The sequence below is a fragment of the Dunckerocampus dactyliophorus genome, chromosome 2 (genome assembly GCF_027744805.1).
Source record: "Dunckerocampus dactyliophorus isolate RoL2022-P2 chromosome 2, RoL_Ddac_1.1, whole genome shotgun sequence".
Classification (NCBI taxonomy): Eukaryota; Metazoa; Chordata; class Actinopteri; order Syngnathiformes; family Syngnathidae; genus Dunckerocampus; species Dunckerocampus dactyliophorus.
Window position 1 is genome coordinate 7,079,709 of NC_072820.1, and position 19,029 is coordinate 7,098,737.

Genomic DNA, 19,029 nt, shown 5'->3' on the forward strand with positions numbered 1-19,029 from the left:
AAACTTTCCTTGATCTGAGGCGCAGTATCAAAACAACTGTTCTCCAAATGTGCCAAACATAATTCTGAAGAATGCCGTGTTTTGGAAATGTGAACAGGCTTACCCCGTCTGCTCGAGTGTTCGATTAAAAGCCTGCCACACAACCAGCGGGCATATTATCACAAAACTATATAACAACAACAAAAAAAAAACAAATAATGCAGTGTTCCAAGCGTAGTTCCGAGAAGGAGATTTCTTGAAGTGACGTCGCTTCATCCGTCTTCTTGTTGTTTTTGCGTGAAAAAGGGTAAATATGTCAACATTCAAGTGCACATACACAAAACATTTTCCCAGTCATTATGAGAGCCAATACCAAACAACATAAAACCACAGTACTGCAATTGTCACCTTAGTGCTGCACCACGGGGGCATTAAGAGAGAGGGGGAACTCTAGAGAGGGGAGATTGCCTAATAATATAAGTGCCCTTATTTTGGAATACATAGTCACCAACCCGCCTGGTTTACATTACTGCTATAACTTGGAGTTAGTGACTAATTTCCACCAGTGGCTTGTTGAACAGTTTTGCACGGCTCAACCAATCAGAAGACGGAAAAGTGCTGATGTTACTGTGGGTCAGCTAGCTGGCACTGAGAGGCAAATCTCAAGTCTGATTGGCTAAAAAAAAAACAAACAAAAAAAACAGCCTCATGGCCAGTAGTGTGTGTAAGTGAAATGGACCAGCACTCCTGATTCTGAAGGCCCTGGGCAGATTACATTGACATGGAAACACATAGAAGCTAAAATCTGATTCGACGAAAACATGTAACATACACATACACTACTGGAAGCACCACAGCCAAGAAACACGCTACTAAGTAAAGATAATAAACTGTTGGGAAAATTAATACTATTTGATGGAAGAAATACCAGAGTTGAAGTTTTCAATGTAGGTCAGTGCTTCTGGTAGTGGTTAGGCCAGCAGAGAATGCTTTGCTGGCCCTGACTGCACACCTAACAGAGGAAATACTGTATGCCTTCCAGTGTTATTTTGCGCTGCAAAAATAACAAAATGAACATGTGATTTGGTGTCATGACCACTTTAATATACATTTTTTTTAATTTTTATGAATGGGATGGGAGAATCTCTGAATGTTGTGAACTCCTGTTTCCAATCTTGAGAAGATCAATGCTGTGTGGATGTAACTCAACTGATGTTGTTCTTTTTTAAAGCTGGTTTGCAGCTCAGTCAACAGCGCCCCTGCTGGTCGCAGCCAAGTGGTGAACTCTATTTGCTTTAAGATTGCTTGCTTTAGCAAAAATGGGGGGAAAAAAGAGCAGTAATTTTAAAAAATATTAAGAGCGTAAAGTCATAATATTAAGATAAAAACAAATGCATAAAGATGACTGAAAACAGTTGCAATATGAGAAACAAACAAAACAAAGAATGAAGTTGCAATTGTAGGAAAATTACATCGGGCAAGTGTTATAATGTTATGATAATAAAGGCAAAATATTATGAGAATAAAGTCATGCTAGTATGAGAAAAAAACTACAAGAAGAATGTTTAGATCAGGGCTGTCCAAACTTTTTCCAGCAAGGGCCACATACTGCAAAATGAAAGGATGCAAGGGCCACTTGGATATTTTGTAAAGCAGCGCGTGTACAGGTAGATGTACTAAGAAGCTACAGTATACATAGCGCAAGAAAAAACTGCATTTCACCTTTGTAAATACAAGTGAAATGCTACAAAAAATGATGTTTTTTTCCGTCATAATACCAGTTTATTCTTGGAAAATTTTGTTCTTCATTCAATTATGACTTTTTTTCCTTAATATTTTAACTTTATTCCGGTACAATTACAGCTGTTTTTTCCATTTCTAGTGTATTTTTCATTTCGGCTTTCCTCTTGTATATTTTCCTCTTGTAATAATAACTTTATTGACAGAATATTTTTTACCTTTTCAAACAATGTGTTTTTTCTTTATTTCAACATTGGGACTAAAATTATATTTTTCCTCAACTTTATTCTCATAAAATTGCAACTTTTTTTTCTCATTAGAAAACAATTTTTTTTTTTAATTTCTGCTGTTGATTTTTTAAAATAATTTTCCAAATATTCAGACTTTCTTGTATATTTTCTTGTAATATTTTAATATGTTATACATTTTCCCCCAACCTAAGTTTCCAAAAATTACAACTTTATTCATTGTTTTTGACAATAAAACTTTTTTCTTGAATATTTCAACTTCATGCGACTAAAATGACATTTTTCCTCATACTATGACTTTATTCTTGTGAAATGATGGCTTTATTTCCTTGCTAGATGACAACTCTTCTCTTAATATTTTTACTTTGGATTGATTTTCCCCATTTTTGCTGCTGCTGTTGTGTTTTTTTATTAAGTTTCCTTGTTAAATTCGATTTTTAGACTGTGCTGCGGGCCGATAAAATCACAGCCGCGGGCCGCAAATGGCCCCCCGGGCTGCATTTTAGACACCCCTGGTTTAGCTATTGGACAAACCTTAAACACCCCTGCTTTAAGACAGTTAGGCTCATCGACAAGCAGCTCCAAACAATCATCACATTCTTACTGCTCCATTATTATGCCCATCCCTGTCTCTAATCTGACTGGTATTTAACCCACTCTGCTTAATATTTTCATTGCAAGGCACCCCAGTTTGTGCCCCGTCTGCATGCATTGTGTGGCTCATGAATGGAGGTGAAGGAGGGTGGAGGAGGGTAGGAATTAATGAGGGAGCTGCAGAGAGGAGCAGCATACAAATACAGTAAGAGCAGGACAGCAGGGAGGGAAAGATAGCAGTAAGGCACAAAAAAAGAGAGCCAATAAAGGAAGAAATGCAGATAACAGCAGAGAAAGGCGTTTGAAGCCCACAGACGAGAGAACGTGTGAAGTGCCAAAGATGGGACGGCAACAGCAGCCAATAGTGAACAAATGAAAAAAAGGGAGGCGAGGGGGTGCTGCAGGATGGACAAGCGTTGCTTTCTCTCTCACCTAGGCGTGAGAAACATTGTCGGACACGACGTGAAGAGACCCGTCATCGCCATTTTGCGGCTCAAGGTTAAAAGCTTGCCGCCACCGCCTGATAAAAAGCTCTCCAGGGCCTCAGCCAGGGGTTGCGATGAGGAAGTGTAATTTCCTCTGCAGTCCCCTGTTAGTTAATCTACAGGCGGCCACGCTCATTAACACCATTCAGAACAACGTGAGCCAACATGGCCGCGCTAACATTAATCACTCAGACATTTCATTTGTTGCCTCAGTCTGGGTGCCGCTCTCAGCCAAAACTCTCCAAGAGACGCAGCAAAAGGCGGAGGAGGAGAGCCATCGAGGAAAAGAGGGAAAAATCGCCGCATGAAAAAGTGGGGGATCATTGTGCCCTCCAGAGAGGTTAATGGATTGAAGCCAGACGGCGGGGTGATTCAGCAACCTACTCAAAAGAGGCGTGGAAATTGAAAACAAATAAAAGAAAATCTAATGCACTGTGTAATAGGACAAACATGAATTTGATCAGATAGTGTGCAGCCTAAAGGCCTGTAGGGAGGGAAACATTGTGCACTGTCATCTTATTTTCTTGAGTTTTTTATTGCGTTCTTTTAGGGCTGCAATGAAAGGCCGTTAGCGGCGCTGATTATCCTAAAAGTGCCATTGTTGAGAATTAGGCTGGAAATGGAGTTCAAACTGAAAGAGCACTTTGGCCGACTAGTTAATCACTCACTCCCTGACTGGTTGGGCTTTATGAGCACTCACGCTGACAGGACAGATGTTTCCCAGAAACCCCACTTTTACACCACCGCTTGGGAATGTGGCAAACAGGGCTCCTGAGTCTAATTTATCCACGTCTTATACTGATAATCCCCTTTATCTGAATCCTTATTTAGTCTTGGCTTAAGATGGTTTATCCTGCCAGCTCCATCTAAAATGATGCTATTTGCTGTGTGTTTTTTCACAATAACTTTCTCAGCTAATTTGTGTCTTGCTGACGTTACCTTTGACTGATTTATAGGTTAATTTTGACAGAGGTCTGCGTGCATTTGGAGGCATTGTTTATATTCCGAGAGCTGTTGGCTGAGCAGACACTGATTGAGAGGTTTAGGGTGTATCCGTCCTCCTCAGAAGCATTCTCCATCCCTGTTTGTCTGAAAACAGCAATCTCCTGTCAGCAGTCTATCGTCATCTTTATCCGCCGTCTCCTCCCCTTTACCATTAAGCTCGGCTGTCAGCCCATCTTTGAGAGATGAATGTCACCTGGAAAAGAGTGAATATTCGAGACCATATGCAAATACAAAGATAACTTATTCTTAAATGTGGCCCATTTGTCATTGGAGTATCGACGGCTCCATAAATACCGAGCCTCATCAGTGCACTTTTTGTTCTCTGACAGGCGTGACGGCTGCTTGTCTTTTACCATGACAGCTTGCCTTTTTCTTTCTGATTGTCTTCTTTATTTCTCCTCCCTCTCTTCCAGCTTGCATCCCAGGAACTTTCAAATCCAAATTCGGGGACAGCTTCTGCGTTGCGTGCCCGTCGAACAGTCGCACCAGTGCCCGAGGAGCCAGTATTTGTCCCTGCCAAAGTGGCTTCTACCGTGCTGATAGCGACCCCCCTGACAATGCCTGCACCAGTAAGTTATCACGCACTGCAGACATTTTGCGTGTCTTCTCATAAGTTCAGAGAACACCTCTGGCGATGTCATAATCAATTAATTAATCAATCAGGAGTTGACTTAGACTCCTTAATCCTCTTCCGAATCTTAATTCTTTATCTTCCTAAGACATGGGGTGGAATAACCTGAACTCAAGCCCATCAAACACTTTTGGGGTGAACTAGAACACACATGATGGACTCCAACATCACTTCTGACATCACAAATGATGTATGGACAAACATTTTTGTACTGCAATGACATGGCAGACAGGGGGCAGCAAAGTGACAACACAGAACATAACATAAATATGCCTCACACACTTATGAAACACATTTAAAGTGGAAAATGTATAGGTACTCACAACTAATGCATAATAATGCATGATGATTGATGATGACAGATGGAATCGGAATCACAGTGTTTAGCGTTTAGCCTGGTCGTCAGGCTAGCAGGCTAGAGAAGGCCGTTTCTCCAAGCTGCAGCTACTTGTACATGTTCCACTCTTACGTTCATATATATATACTACGTATATAACTTGTGCTCGCCTCGCTGCAAGTTTTGAAACCAGATCGACTGTCAAAGCTTATGTTTCCGTAGACAAACTTTTGCGTCTTACAGCACACAACTATGGTTCGTTCAAGGACCGCTGAACAAAGTGTGACATCTCAACGCTTGACAATAAACATTCAGTGAAGCCTAAAAACATAAGCAACAGTAGTACATGTATGCTGGACATTTTACCTGTATTGTTATGTTTTTATGAATGATTACAACTTATGGTGAATGAGATACGGTGGTGTGAAAAAATGTTTGCACCCTTCCTGATTTCATTTTTTTTTTGCATGTTTGTCACACTTAAATGTTTCAGATCATCAAACAAGTTAAATATTAGTCAGTGACAACATAACTGAATACAAAATGCAGTTTTTACATTTTCATTATTAAGGGGAAAAAAACCTACACGACCCTGTGTGAAAAAGTGATTGCCCCCTAAACCTCATAACTGGTTGGGCCACCTTTAGCAGCAACAACTGCAATGAAGCGTTTGCGATAACTTGCAATGAGTCTCTTACAGCGCTGGGGAAGAATTTTGGCTCACTCATCCTTGCAGAATTGTTGTAATTCAGCCACATTGGAGGGTTTTCCAGCATGAAGCGCCTTTTTAAGGTCATACAACAGCATCTCAATAGGATTCAGGTCAGGACTTTGACTAGGCCACTCCAAAGTCTTCATTTTGTTTTTCTTCAGCCATTCAGAGGTGGACTTGCTGATGTGTTTTGGATCATTGTCCTGCTGCAGAACCCAAGTTGGTTTCAGCTTGAGGTCATGAACAGATGGCCGAACATTCTCCTTCAGGATATTTTGGTAGACAGCAGAATTCATGGTTCCATTGATCACAGGAAGTCTTCCAGGTCCTGAAGCAGCAAAACAACCCCAGACCATCACACTACTGTACCACCACCATATTTTACTGTTGGTATGATGTTCTTTTTCTGAAATGCGGCATTACTTTTACACCAGATGTAAAGGGATACTCACCTTCCAAAAAGTTCAACTTTTGTCTCATCAGACCACAGAGTATTTTCCCAAAGGTCTTGGGGATCATCAAGATGGTTTCTGGCAAATTTGAGACAAGCCTTAATGTTCTTCATGTTCAGCAGTGGTTTTCGTCTTGGAACACTGCCATGCAGGCCGTTTTTGCCCAGTGTCTTTCTTATGGTGGAGTCATGAACACTGACCTTAACTGAGGCAAGTGAGGCCTGTAGTGCTTTGGATGTTGTTGTGGGGTCTTTTGTGACCTCTTGGATCAGTCGTTGCTGCGCTCTTGGGGTAATTTTGGTTGGCCGGCCACTCCTGGGAAGGTTCACCACTGTTCCATGTTTTTGGAACAGTGGCTCTCACTGAGGTTTGCTGGAGTCTCAAAGCTTTAGAAATGTGTTTATAACCTTTTCCAGACTGATAGATCTCAATTAATCTCAGTTAAGTTACTGTATGTTTTAACAGGGGGAAATCACTTTTTCAAACAGGGCGATGTAGGTTTGGATTTTTGTTCTCCCTTAATAATAAAAAGTTTCATTTAAACACTGCATTTTGTGTTCAGTTGTGCTGTTATTGACAAATATTTTAATTTGTTTGATGATATGAAACATTTAAGTGTGACAAACATGCAAAAAAAACAACAAATCAACACTTTTTCACACCACTGACTCTGAGCCTATTTTCGGAGGGAAAAATAGCAATTTTATGACCAAAATTTGCGGGGCCATTAATGCTGAATTGTAAATGTGCGGTGGTCCACTATACTTTGCGCTACAGCAGTTTTTCTAGTTCCTGCAACGTGACATACGCAGTTGTCATCAGACAGCGACCATATGGAAACAAATGCGTGCCATGTCAGTAGGAAATTGCAGGCTTGCTGGTAACTAATGTGATCTGCTACAGAGTCCATATCAGTGGTGGATGGACAAAGCTCTCAGAGAGGCGGATAGAGAGGTGACGGCGATGATGAAGAGTGACATGAGCTGCCTTGACTGTGTAAAATCACTCCCCGGGGGCCTTTCCACACGTTAAATGACACAAACGGCCTGCAACTGTCCTCCCCAGATCACTGTCGCAGGAACACTGTGGACTCTGACACTGACCACACACACACGCACACACACACAGGCAGGAACTCGGGCATCAGCACCTCCAACTAAACATACAAACACACTGGCCTGACAGTTCTGTCCCTGCGGTCTGTCAAAGCTTGTGCCAGGAAGCCTGTGCTTTGTGTTGCGTTGCACAAGCGAGGTTGAGCCAGTCGGCAGCTTGGGCTCAGCGTGCGTTTTCGAGTGCTGTCCAATTAGAAGAGCCTCCACTCTGAACTGTCTCTTGGTAATTAGAGAGGACAGGGCGAGTGAAACATGGCTGAGGGCGAAGTTAGTGGACGTCTCGTTTAGAGGAGGATTCTCTCCTCCTTCTTTGGCTGTAATAGGATGAAAAGCACATTGGCTTAACCAGCCTGTGTTGCCCCCACCCCTCCAACACACACTTCTTTGTGAAGCATGGTGTCCCTGCACTTTGCTGAGATGTGATTTTTTTTTTTTTTTATCGATTTGCACCAAGAAGCAAAGCAAGGGACACACTGTGTATTTTTTTTTATATACACTGCATTACTTAGTAATGAGGAGTAATCGACTACATGTCTTACACACACATTTTCATCCTCTTTTTTCTCATTATGTTTTTTAATTTTATTTATTTTTTATTTTTTTTATTATTATCTAGTATACTTTATATAGTATACTATATTATTATATATTATTATCATTTAGATATGTGTTATTTAGTATTATATTATTTTATTATTATTCTTTTTTGTGAGCCGGTAAATTCATTACTGACTTTATATTGGATTATAATTGGGCGCAGTTTTCAAATGAATGAATCATTATTCATCACTATTTGGAACTATGTTTGAAATATGCCCATTTTTAGTCTATTTTATTAAAAGAAAGATAAATGACAAAACACAATTATATATAGTTGTATTGTATTTGGAAATATTAAAAAAATATATTTTAAAAATATTATAATAAATAGAATTAAATATAACTAGAAAATAATGTAAAATATCAATTAATAGTACTATACAGTATATGGAAATGGATGAACAGCTCCAAATGAACTGAACATTTAAATCAAGCTAAAACATACCCCACACATGTCTGAAAATGTACAGTATTTGCCTAACATTCATGTCTGTAACGTTTGAATCACACCTTAACTGTGTTATTATGAGCAATGAGGGGTTGCGTTCAAAGACACCACCTGATTTAAGTTGAAATTACATGTGGTGTGGCTTGCCATGGTGCTCATGCGTTAATTCCGCAAACAATGTTAGCATAATTAATAGAATAAATTAGATACCACCGATAGCCCTGTTTAGAATTGGATTACGATGCCTTTCCCAATGGATGATTGAATATCAAAAGGAAAAAAATCCAAATAAAATATAAGAACAAAGTACAACATTTAAATATTTTGTATTTATTGAATGTTATCTTCTGGCTGGAAAGGAAATGTGACGTCAGACTGCTGTGGCGTGAATATTAATTACAAATATTTTCCATTTTCATTGTTTGCTACAGTTTGAAAAGGCTTCACACCTCTGAGTTTATCCCTTTAATCGCCAAAGTTGCAAAATTGCGGACATCTGTAACTTTAATCTGAGCAACATTTGTGGCCGTTTCTATATAAAGTTTATACATTTATACACTTTGAAGTCCCTTGTGCGTGTGGCAGCAAGTCGCCTCGCAGTGACAGTCCACGCGCAGCATACTGTACTTGAGATGACGCTTTGCTAAACAGTGTTCAGGGTGGCAGGAGGGGACGTGGTGGGTTGTCAAAACGCCGCTAATGATGAGGGAGGTAGCAGGAATGTAAAAAAAATAGGGAAATAGCGGCATACGTGGTACGATCCGCGGGAGACTTCTCGGCAAAAAAACACTGCTAATAGATAGATATGACCTGAGAAAACAATAACCTGGATGAATGACAATATTCACAGGCTTAATAGATAGATAGATGTTTATATCTATCTGTATAATAATAACAGTAATAATAGCCGTTGAAGCAGCAGTGGTGTTCAAGATCCCGCTGTAAATGATGATGATGATGGCTGGGTTTGCTTGAGAGATGAGGAAAAGTATCACAAGTGGATCAGACATTTGGATGAACCGGTATCGTGGAGACAGGGATCTGACACATTCTGAGCCTGGTGATGTCATAATATGCACTTATTTTGGGTCATACTGATGATTTTCATTGTCATTATTAAAAAAGTATCCATCAAAAGAAAACTTTGGTTTCTGTACCTGAAATTTAGCATTTTTAGTTTTTACATTCTAAAGGAAGGAGGATGACTGACGATTATCTTGAACACCTTGCAGCTGTCCCATCAGCCCCTCGCAACGTGATATCCAGTGTCAACGAGACCTCGCTGTCCCTGGAGTGGGAGGAGCCTGAGGACACAGGTGGAAGGAGCGACCTAGTGTATAACGTGGTGTGCAAGAAATGCCTGCGAGACCGCAGTCCGTGCACGCGATGCGACGACAACGTGGACATCTCCCCCCGGAGGCTGGGGCTGAGGCAGAGGAAGGTAGTGGTGAGGAATCTGCAGGCTCACACCCGCTACAGCTTCGAGGTGCAGGCGGTCAACGGCGTCTCCGGGAAGAACCCCTCCTCTCCGCGTTACTCCACAGTCAACATCACCACCAACCAGGCTGGTTAGTAGACCTGTCGATGACACTGGACGTGTCCACAAACCAAGTTAATTCTTATGGCTTCCCGATCAATAGCACTTAACATCACGGTGAAAGAGGCTCTTTAGTGGATCCTACAATCAGTCAATGTCAATGAGTGTCTTAATGATCTCTTAGTATCTGCAGCAGCAACAGTAAACATTGGGCACAACATAAAAACACTAACCAATGTCACCTTTCTACATTTTTGCCAACTGAACTTCTCAGCACCTTTCACACACTGTAATCATTTGAGTTAACCCGCGCTTAATCCACTTTACTGCGGTTTATGGAACGCGGACCGTGGCTGGGAGTCTCTTTCAAGCTTGAGCGGCCCATACGGTGAAGGTGAAACATGCACCATTAAGGTTGGACTGTTAAGCCTATTAAATCTATACTTTAATTCAATTTGCGATTTAGTGAACTTGTAAGTGGAAGCAGATGAGACTCATTTATCAGTAATCCAAAAACTACACGCACAAATTAGCAAACTAAAGCTCACCTTTTTGGGCTTTTTCCCCCTCAGTGGTCGCCAAAGCTAGTCAATCGCATGTTTGATGCCCTTCCTGTTCCAAAGCTCCCATTTTCAAGGCACTAGCTATCTCCAATGGCTGGTTGTTACACCACATGGGCAACATAATGTAGAAACAAGACACAGATACGAGAGAGGAGGGCAGGCTAGGTGTTGATTGGCAGACACATAAGGAAGGGACGTGGCTGATATGACAGGTGAAGCTGGGCCACAAAAGATTCAAAGTCAAACAGAAACAGTGTGAGCAAAGTTGTGCAACTAATTACAGTGGCACCTGGGTTCTTGTTGTCATATTAGGTATCATCATTATATTTGTCCAAACAAATGTACCTTTAGTTGTACCAGGCATTAAAATGGATCAATAAACTTGAAACCTTCTTGAAGACTTCTTGAAGACTGAACTGTCTCATGGGCACTAGGTCTTGGACAATAACAAAAGTAACACAATAAATGAAAGTGAACTTGATCATTTTTCCTGCCTCAATATATTGCCCTGTGCATGCATGTTTGTTTTCCTCATATCCCGCCTCCAAGCAGGCAGGAAGAGGATTCACTCTGTGCGTTGGTCGCAGCACCTCAGTGCCTTTGCATGAACGGAGTGAGCTCTTTTGTCAGTCATGCAGTGTCTTTGTCTCGGTGGGTGGAGGCAGGGCCAATAGCATACACACAGAATGCAAAAGAGTGTAACATAGTGTAACTTATATTAGTCGATTGCTGTATATTGACATATATATATATATATATATATATATATATATATATATATATATATATATATATATATATATATATATATATATATATATATTTTCATTGTACGTTTCTTCAAAGTAAAGTTAAAATCTCTCATCTCGTGAACTGTCTCGTGACAGCCCTTCTTCCCGCACATCCTGGCAAGATCAAATTAAGTAGTGTTTCTCACCTTCTTTACTTTTTAAATTGCTGACACTAGCAAATTTCTTTGGCCCCATAGCAGGTTATTTTGTAGTCACAATAAAAAAATGTAAAAAAATTAGGGGACTTTGTTTGGTAACTTTATTTCACAGAAAGATACAGTACAGGACACACGGACTAGTTTGTTATGTGCAATATTATACTATATATATAGAAACTGAGACCGTGTATGAAAACTTTTGGCAGAACTTTTGATGAAAAACAAATCATACAAAAATGTGCTTTCACAAAAAAAAACTGAAGTGTGGCTCAACAATATTTGTAGCTCTATTTTTATGATTGCAGTGGAACCTCTGTTAGCGTACACCCTGTTTTTTCGGTTAACGTAAAACATTTAGCGTGTCTTGTCGTGTTATTAATACACTGCGTGAGTCCAACTGTGTTCTTAATGTATTTTTTAGCACAAAACGTCCTTGTTGGGAGCTTTGCTCATAAAAGGAAACAGGAACCAGAAGTCAGCGCCGTCACCCGTCTATGATGTCAAATGTTAATTTATTCCTTTTTTTCACCATTTCAAAGAGTTTTCTGCATGTAAAACCATAAATGTAAAACTACAAAAACGTGTTTCGTGTTAAAATTTTCTTATGGGAAAAATGTATTTGGTTAGAGTATGTTTCGGTTTTGAGTCGGACGTTCTGGAACGGATTAATGACTCTCACCAAGGTTACGCTGTATTTGATTTGTAATTATTTGCACTAAAGCTGTTGAATGAACTGCTGCCATGTTCCTTTGCAGCACCATCAGCAGTACCGACGGTCCATCTGATGCGTTCCACCGCAGACACCCTGAGCCTGTCATGGCTGCCCCCCGAGAAACCTAATGGGGTCATTCTGGATTACGAGATTAAATACCACGAAAGGGTGAGTTGGCCTTTTTTCCCTTTTCATCAAGATGCTGGGAAATGGAATATTAAAGTGGTGTGCATGTGAGCAATTCATTTCTATTGATGGAGAGTCTCAGCAGCTGCTGCAATGTCGAATCACTGGTATTGATCAAATTCCCTGCGAGCGCTGGAAGGTATAATGTGATCTTTTTACGACCTCCAGTGATCAAATGACCTTCATATTACAGAACAGTCTCAACAGGACTACATGCGTGAATGATGACGTCTGTTTAAAACGCTGAGACGCTTGTTTTCACATTTACCACTTTTACAACAGTAGCTTTATCTGTTCACACCATATTTAAATATCACTCTTCTACAGCGTGGAGAAACTGCCTTATTGCAAACGTATTAAATAATTCCAGAAATCTGTCTGGGGAAAAAAAAAAAAGCACAAGCGCTGGTCTCATTAAATGTATTTAAAAGGAATTAATGATGTGAAGTGAAGTTCATCTCCCTGCAGATGTTTAATTCAGTTGCTTACTTTACATTTGAATGATTTTTAACATTTTGCTGTTTACATTTCATCCTGTTGATAAAGAGTTTCACATGTCAAAGCCAGGGCAGTCATATAAAAGACATTCTGAATGTCAGTAACAGGGATGTCGGATAATATCGGCCCGATATTGGCAAGAAAATGTAATATTGGTCAATATCGATATTGGTTTTCCCTATGATGAAAAATGCTGTAAGCCTATGGGTTCCCGTATTTTCCAGCACGCAAACTATGACCTCATCAAACCGCGTCTGAAGCGTGCTGTAAACAACCGTGGGTGGCTAGTAACAAGCTAACTCGCTCCTGACTAACATTTGTCTGTCGTGTCTCCTTCGGATATTAAACTTGCGATTTGCAATGACTGCAAATGACTGGTTATACGAGGCGGAACCAGGACTTCGTCCTTCAATAATTTCAATTCCCAAGGCGAAAGCAATCAATTGGGAAATCATGGAGTGTATCGCACTGGATGACCACCACTTTTCTATTGTGCAAGATGCCGGATTCACCAAACTTGTGGAGTTCCACGAGCCACTCCATGCCCAGTCGCAAGTATTTTTGAGATGTTTGCTCACAGTTGTACAGTGTTGTTTACAGCCGCATTGAGAAGCTAATTGCTGATGCTGTATCCATTAGCTTCACAACAGATACAGTATGTGTTAATTCCACGATAAGAGATATGTGATGTTTCACATATTGGTATCTGTATCGGTTGATATTGGAATGGGAAATTGAGAGTTGGACAATATCGGCATATCGGATATTGGCAAAAAAGCCAATATTGGACATCCCTTGTCAATAAGAGTCCTGCTTAAATATAGGTGAAATAAAACTAAAATATCGTGCAATGTTAAAGGTCAACATAATTACAGTAGATCCCTGCTACTCTAGGGGCCATTCGCCACCCGCGAATGGTGTTAGGAATGGAATATTTTCCACTCTGTTCTGGATGGGTACTGCAACACGCTTATCTACAACAGAGAGATCGCACACTCACAAGACCTTTCACTTGGAACAAAGACACCCAGTTCTTTTGAATTCATGTCTCACACACACACACACATAGTTTCATGCTGGCTGAGACGCCCAGCTTCTTAGCCAAGATTGGTTGAAACCAGATCAGACCAATACACCAACAAACAGGTGACACGAAAATTCCTGATCACTGTGGCAGTCTCCACAGCAGGCATATGAGGAAGAGGAACTCTGTTTCACTTTAGAGACCGTTTGGACCTCGCTAGAGCTTGGCTGGGGGGCTGACCGTTCTCTCCAGCGCTGGCATTACAATTGTTTGTATCTACTCCTTTTAATATTAAATTGTAAACCCTATTTGAGACTCTTAACAATTTTTCACAGTTCATAGAACTAAAGAATCTAGGTGCTAAAAGGGCAGGTTTTAACAATGGCAAAAAAAAAAACATGAGTAATTTCGACACCCACAAAAACGTCTATTCTGACACGCTTCGGGTATCATAATAAACACATACACACAGTATACATGCAAAACAATACTATTTTATCACATTTATTAGCCACAAGGCATGCTGGGTAACTTCATGTTTGGGAAGTGTGTGTGTGGGCTTCCCAGATGAGCTTCCACGTGAGATGTGGGGTTGCTTTCTGATTATGGAGATTATAAGCACAAAATGGCGTGTTTTCACACAAATAAAAAGCATTTTTGATCAAAAATCTGTGAATTTGTGGCGTCACGAAGGCTGAATCACTATTTTGCGGGGATCCGCAGTATTCTGATTTAAGAACTAATGGAAATTGAATTGTGACCCCTACAAACAATATTCAAAGAGACAATTTAACATTCTTAACCGTCATACAAGTGTAAAAAGAAAAAAACGATAGAGTGTGTGGCGCAACAATTCCTGCAAAGAGCGGTAATACCTGTACGACCAATTTATTTTACAACCCCAAAGCGAAACACGTTGTTGAGTACAAGCAATTTTCTGTCATTGAAGCAAAAACAACCAACTAAATTTACTTCCTCCTGCACTGTTTTGCATTTTTTACTGTCTAAGGCACAGCACTTCTGGAAAGAAATGTTTAAGCAAGTGGAAGTACACTATGTGTTTCAATTTTACAATCAAGGTCGACAGCTAGCTGGTTGTGCCTTTTAGAATGGTTTGTTTTAAAGGAAAAAAACCTAGAGGAAATACTTGAGGGTTTTTTTGGAAGTCTCTGCAGTTGGTACAGCGGAACTTCGGTTGGCATCTGCCCCAGTTAGCATGTGTTTCGGTTTGTATTGAAAATTTACATCATGATTTTGCCTCGGTTTGCTTACATTTTCCAGTTAGCATACAATTAGTACAGTGTGTGAGTCCAGCTTATCACTATATTTTTAATGACAAAATGTCACTTAGCAGTCTATTAGCTTGCCACTACATGGAAACAGGAACTAGAAATCAGCTCTGCGTCGCCCATTTATGATGTCATCAGCGGTTAATGCTAAAAAATGTTTACACAAAATATGTTTTTATAGTTTTCTAATTTTAGTTGTACATGCATAAAACTATTCTAAATGCATATAAATGCCGAATGAAAGGGATAAATGAACTTTGAAGGTTACTTTTATTTTCTTTGAAGACGTGACTGTTCCCAAAGACATGATGCGGAAGTGAGATGAACACGGACACCACCTTTCTGTTCATGAGCTATTTTTTGAATTGAACAGTGTTTCTCACCTTCTTTATCAAAGGCTGGCACTTCCAGCTTTCTTTGGCTCCATTTTAAGTGACAGTATCGAGGTGAAGAACACAATTGAATTTAAGAAATGCAATTCAAAAACTCATGGCCTAACAGGAAGGTAGTGTCTGTGTTGATCTTGCTGCCATATCATGTGTGTGGGAACAGTCGTGTCTTCAATGAAGGTAAAAGTAACCTTGAATGTTCGTTTATCCCTGTCATCGGCCCTTCTGGAACAGATTAATGACACTAATGGAAGTTACTTTAAAACTGAAATTTCATGTATTTAAACTGATGTTTTCTTATAATTTATATGTCAAAGAATAAACCATTATAGCAAGAGGCTATAAGTATATTACATGATGGATTTTAGGCCATATTGCCAACCCCTATTGTGTATATTCTTCATTTCAGTTTTGATCTGAATCTGCAGTTTTCATTGAATTCCGATTTGCACGACTTCAGGGATGTTCGACTTTTTATTGTAACGTGTGACTGGAAATGCTAGCATTTGTTCACCTAGCAACAAGGCAATTACTGATGTATGTGATGATGCTGAGAAGATGGTGAACATTGATCAGTAAACACGACCTGTCCTGTCCTTCAGGGCCAGGCTATGTCGCACACTGTGACATCCCAGCACAGCTCAGCCAAGGTGGAAGGGCTAAGGGCCGCTACGCCCTATGTCGTGCAGGTCAGAGCTCGCACCGTAGCGGGATATGGACGCTACAGCAACCCCATGGATGTCAGCACCAGCCTGCACAGTATGAACTTGTGTTTATCTCCCTGGTGATCTGCAGATACGGTTTTATAGTTTTATAGCTTTATAGCTTTATAGCTCTAGACTTTTAATGGCCTCTGCTATCCAGGTGGTGCAGAGCAGTGTCTAATCCCTCCAGCCTTGCTTTGGCTGATATTCATTTGTGCGTTTGTGTGATTCGGTCCAGGTGACCCTCAGAAGTCTGTGCAGGACCAGCTGCCTCTCATCATTGGCTCAGCCTCGGCAGGGCTGGTAGTCATCGTTGCTTTGGTAGTGATAGCTGTTGTCTGCCTAAAGTAAGTGTTTGATTTTTATTACTGACAGAGTGAACAACACTATGTTTCATTAGCGTTGGCTCATTAAATGTTGACATGCAATCATATACTTAACCTTCAAAAGCTGGTTTTTTTTCCAAAAGTAGTGAAGTGAACTTATCTGATAGTGATAAAACATATAATTGGAAAAAGTCAAGGCTGATTATATTAATGTGACATTTCTTACATGCTGCTCTTTTACAGGAAGCAGCGCAGTGGCTCTGAGCTGGAGTACACAGAGAAACTGCAGCAGTACAGTAAGTTTATGTGTTCGGCAGCTGCACTTTATTGGTCATGCATGCACTGTTAACCACTGGATTCAGTACCTGGTCCAATCACCTGACCTGGCAGGAAACAAGTCCTGTGTTTGCACAGTGCCCCCATTTTATCTTGACAATGTTTTGCTACGTGTTCTTTTTCTTCCTGTATTAACTTAGCTAAATATGCTGTTAGGAGGTCCTTTAAGTGCCCAGAGACACCAAATGTAAATCAGACTCAGGCACACCTACAGCACAACTCTTTCTTTTCATCACTGACCGTGATGTTTTTAAGCTGCGCTAGTCATCTCTGCGTCCAAGGGTAACTCTGAGCTGAAGTACCCTCTTGGAGCTCTACTTAAAAGGTAATAAGACATCAATTAAATATAGTATTCTTATGTAAGATAAGCATAATATTAAAAACAGCTCTCACTTTGATGCAGTGCAGTTGTAGTTGCACGCAGGGGCATAGCACCCTTCCACAATCCTCCTGAAGGACCCCCGCCTCCCATAAACACACACACACTGTAGTCTGTCCTCGAGTTGTGTTACTGTGGTTTGTGAATTGTGTTGTTTTAAGTTTGAGTTCAGAATTTTGGATATCAAAAGGCAGACATACTGTATTAATGAGCACCTAGGTAGACTATAACACAACTATTATATTTTCCTTCTTACAGGTTACATTAAAAATTACTTACGCTAATGTACAAGATTCACCAGTCAGTCAGATTTTGGGCTGAACTAACATTTCTTTGAAGAAAAAAAAAAACTTAACAAGCATTTGGTCGCTTAGTTTTACCTTTCTTTCCCTCCCCCGTCTGTCTTTTTTCTTCTGGCAGCCCGATTTTTTCTTTATAGGGGACATGATGCCGCATTGCTCAGTTGGGCTGCGGATATTGATTATTTTAGTAATCGCATAATCTATCGATTATTTTGTTCGCTTCATCACGTTATCGGATAAAACACACTGTATTGCAGGGGTCCTCAATTACATTTGACCAAGGGCTAGAATTTTCTCAGCAGACCAAAAGGTGTGAGGACCAAATGGTATCGTTAAATTATTTTTTACCTGTTGTCTGTGTTAATAGACTCATCATATTATACCCGCATTGACATACAGTAACAACAATAGTGAAACGTAACACTAACACGATCATTCATTCCTTTAAATGTTACCGTTGAATATTAGGGGTGTCACGAGACACTCCGTTCACGAGACGAGATAAGATTTGAACATTACTTTTAAAAAAAAGTACAAGTACAGGAAAAAGATAACAACTAAATGACGATATATTACAATCTAAAGATCTAATTTCTCCTACGTGACACTCTTATGCTAGTGGCCCTGTCTCCACCCACCGAGGCAAACTGAGACTGTACGACTGATAAAACGGCTCACTCCATTCATTTGAGGGAGCAAACACGCCAGGGTGCTGAAACAAACACAGAGTGAACCCTCTTCCTGCCTGTTTGGTGGCGAGAGATGAGGAAAACAGACACGCATGCACATGGCAATATACCGAGGCCGACAAAATTATCGAGTTCATTTTCATTTATTGTGAGATCAATGAAATAATTGATTATTGTCCCATGCGTAGTGCCCTTGTGACATTTTTTTTTCTCTGAAGGGAAAATCTTGTCACGTTTTAATCTCGCAATATCTTGTGACACCCCTATTGAATACATTGTGTCACATTTACTGTATATAAGAAGTAAAGACGTAATCAGGAAAACTCAGCATATCGTGAGTGTGTGACTAAAAATGTTGACATTGCTGTGTAAAGTTGTGGAATATTATCAATAGGAAATGTCACACTCCATGTTCCCTTTTATACAGGGGTGTCCAAACTTCTTCCAGCGAGGGCCACATAGTGAAAAGTGAAAGGATGCAAGGGCCACTTTGATATTTTGAAAACCAACACGTAGAGCTATGCTAAGAAGCTACATGTAGCTCAAGAAAAAACTGCCTTTGACTTTTGTAATATAGGTGAAATGCTACTAAAAATGATGTTTTTTCCATAAAAATTCAATTTTATTCTCGTAAAATTGCGACTTTTGTTGTTCATTCGATTATGACTTTTTTTCTTAATATTATTCCCGTAAAATGACAGCTGGTTTTTTTTTCCATTTTTGCTGGGTTTTTTTCATTGCAGCTTTCCTCTTGTAAATTTCCTTCTCGTAATTATAACTTTATATCTTTTAAAACAATA

General features: G+C 40.0%; 1 protein-coding gene across 3 annotated transcripts in view; it reads left to right on the forward strand.

Annotated features, from left to right (window-relative positions):
* Window positions 1-19,029, forward strand: part of ephb3a (eph receptor B3a) — a 54,974-nt gene that overhangs the window by 16,166 nt on the left and 19,779 nt on the right. For all 3 annotated transcript variants that reach the window (XM_054758445.1, XM_054758455.1, XM_054758464.1), the window contains exons 4-9: window positions 4,465-4,620; window positions 9,579-9,914; window positions 12,151-12,275; window positions 16,096-16,252; window positions 16,436-16,544; window positions 16,767-16,819. In XM_054758445.1, the coding sequence (XP_054614420.1) occupies window positions 4,465-4,620; window positions 9,579-9,914; window positions 12,151-12,275; window positions 16,096-16,252; window positions 16,436-16,544; window positions 16,767-16,819 (936 nt within the window). The remainder of the gene's footprint in view (window positions 1-4,464; window positions 4,621-9,578; window positions 9,915-12,150; window positions 12,276-16,095; window positions 16,253-16,435; window positions 16,545-16,766; window positions 16,820-19,029) is intronic.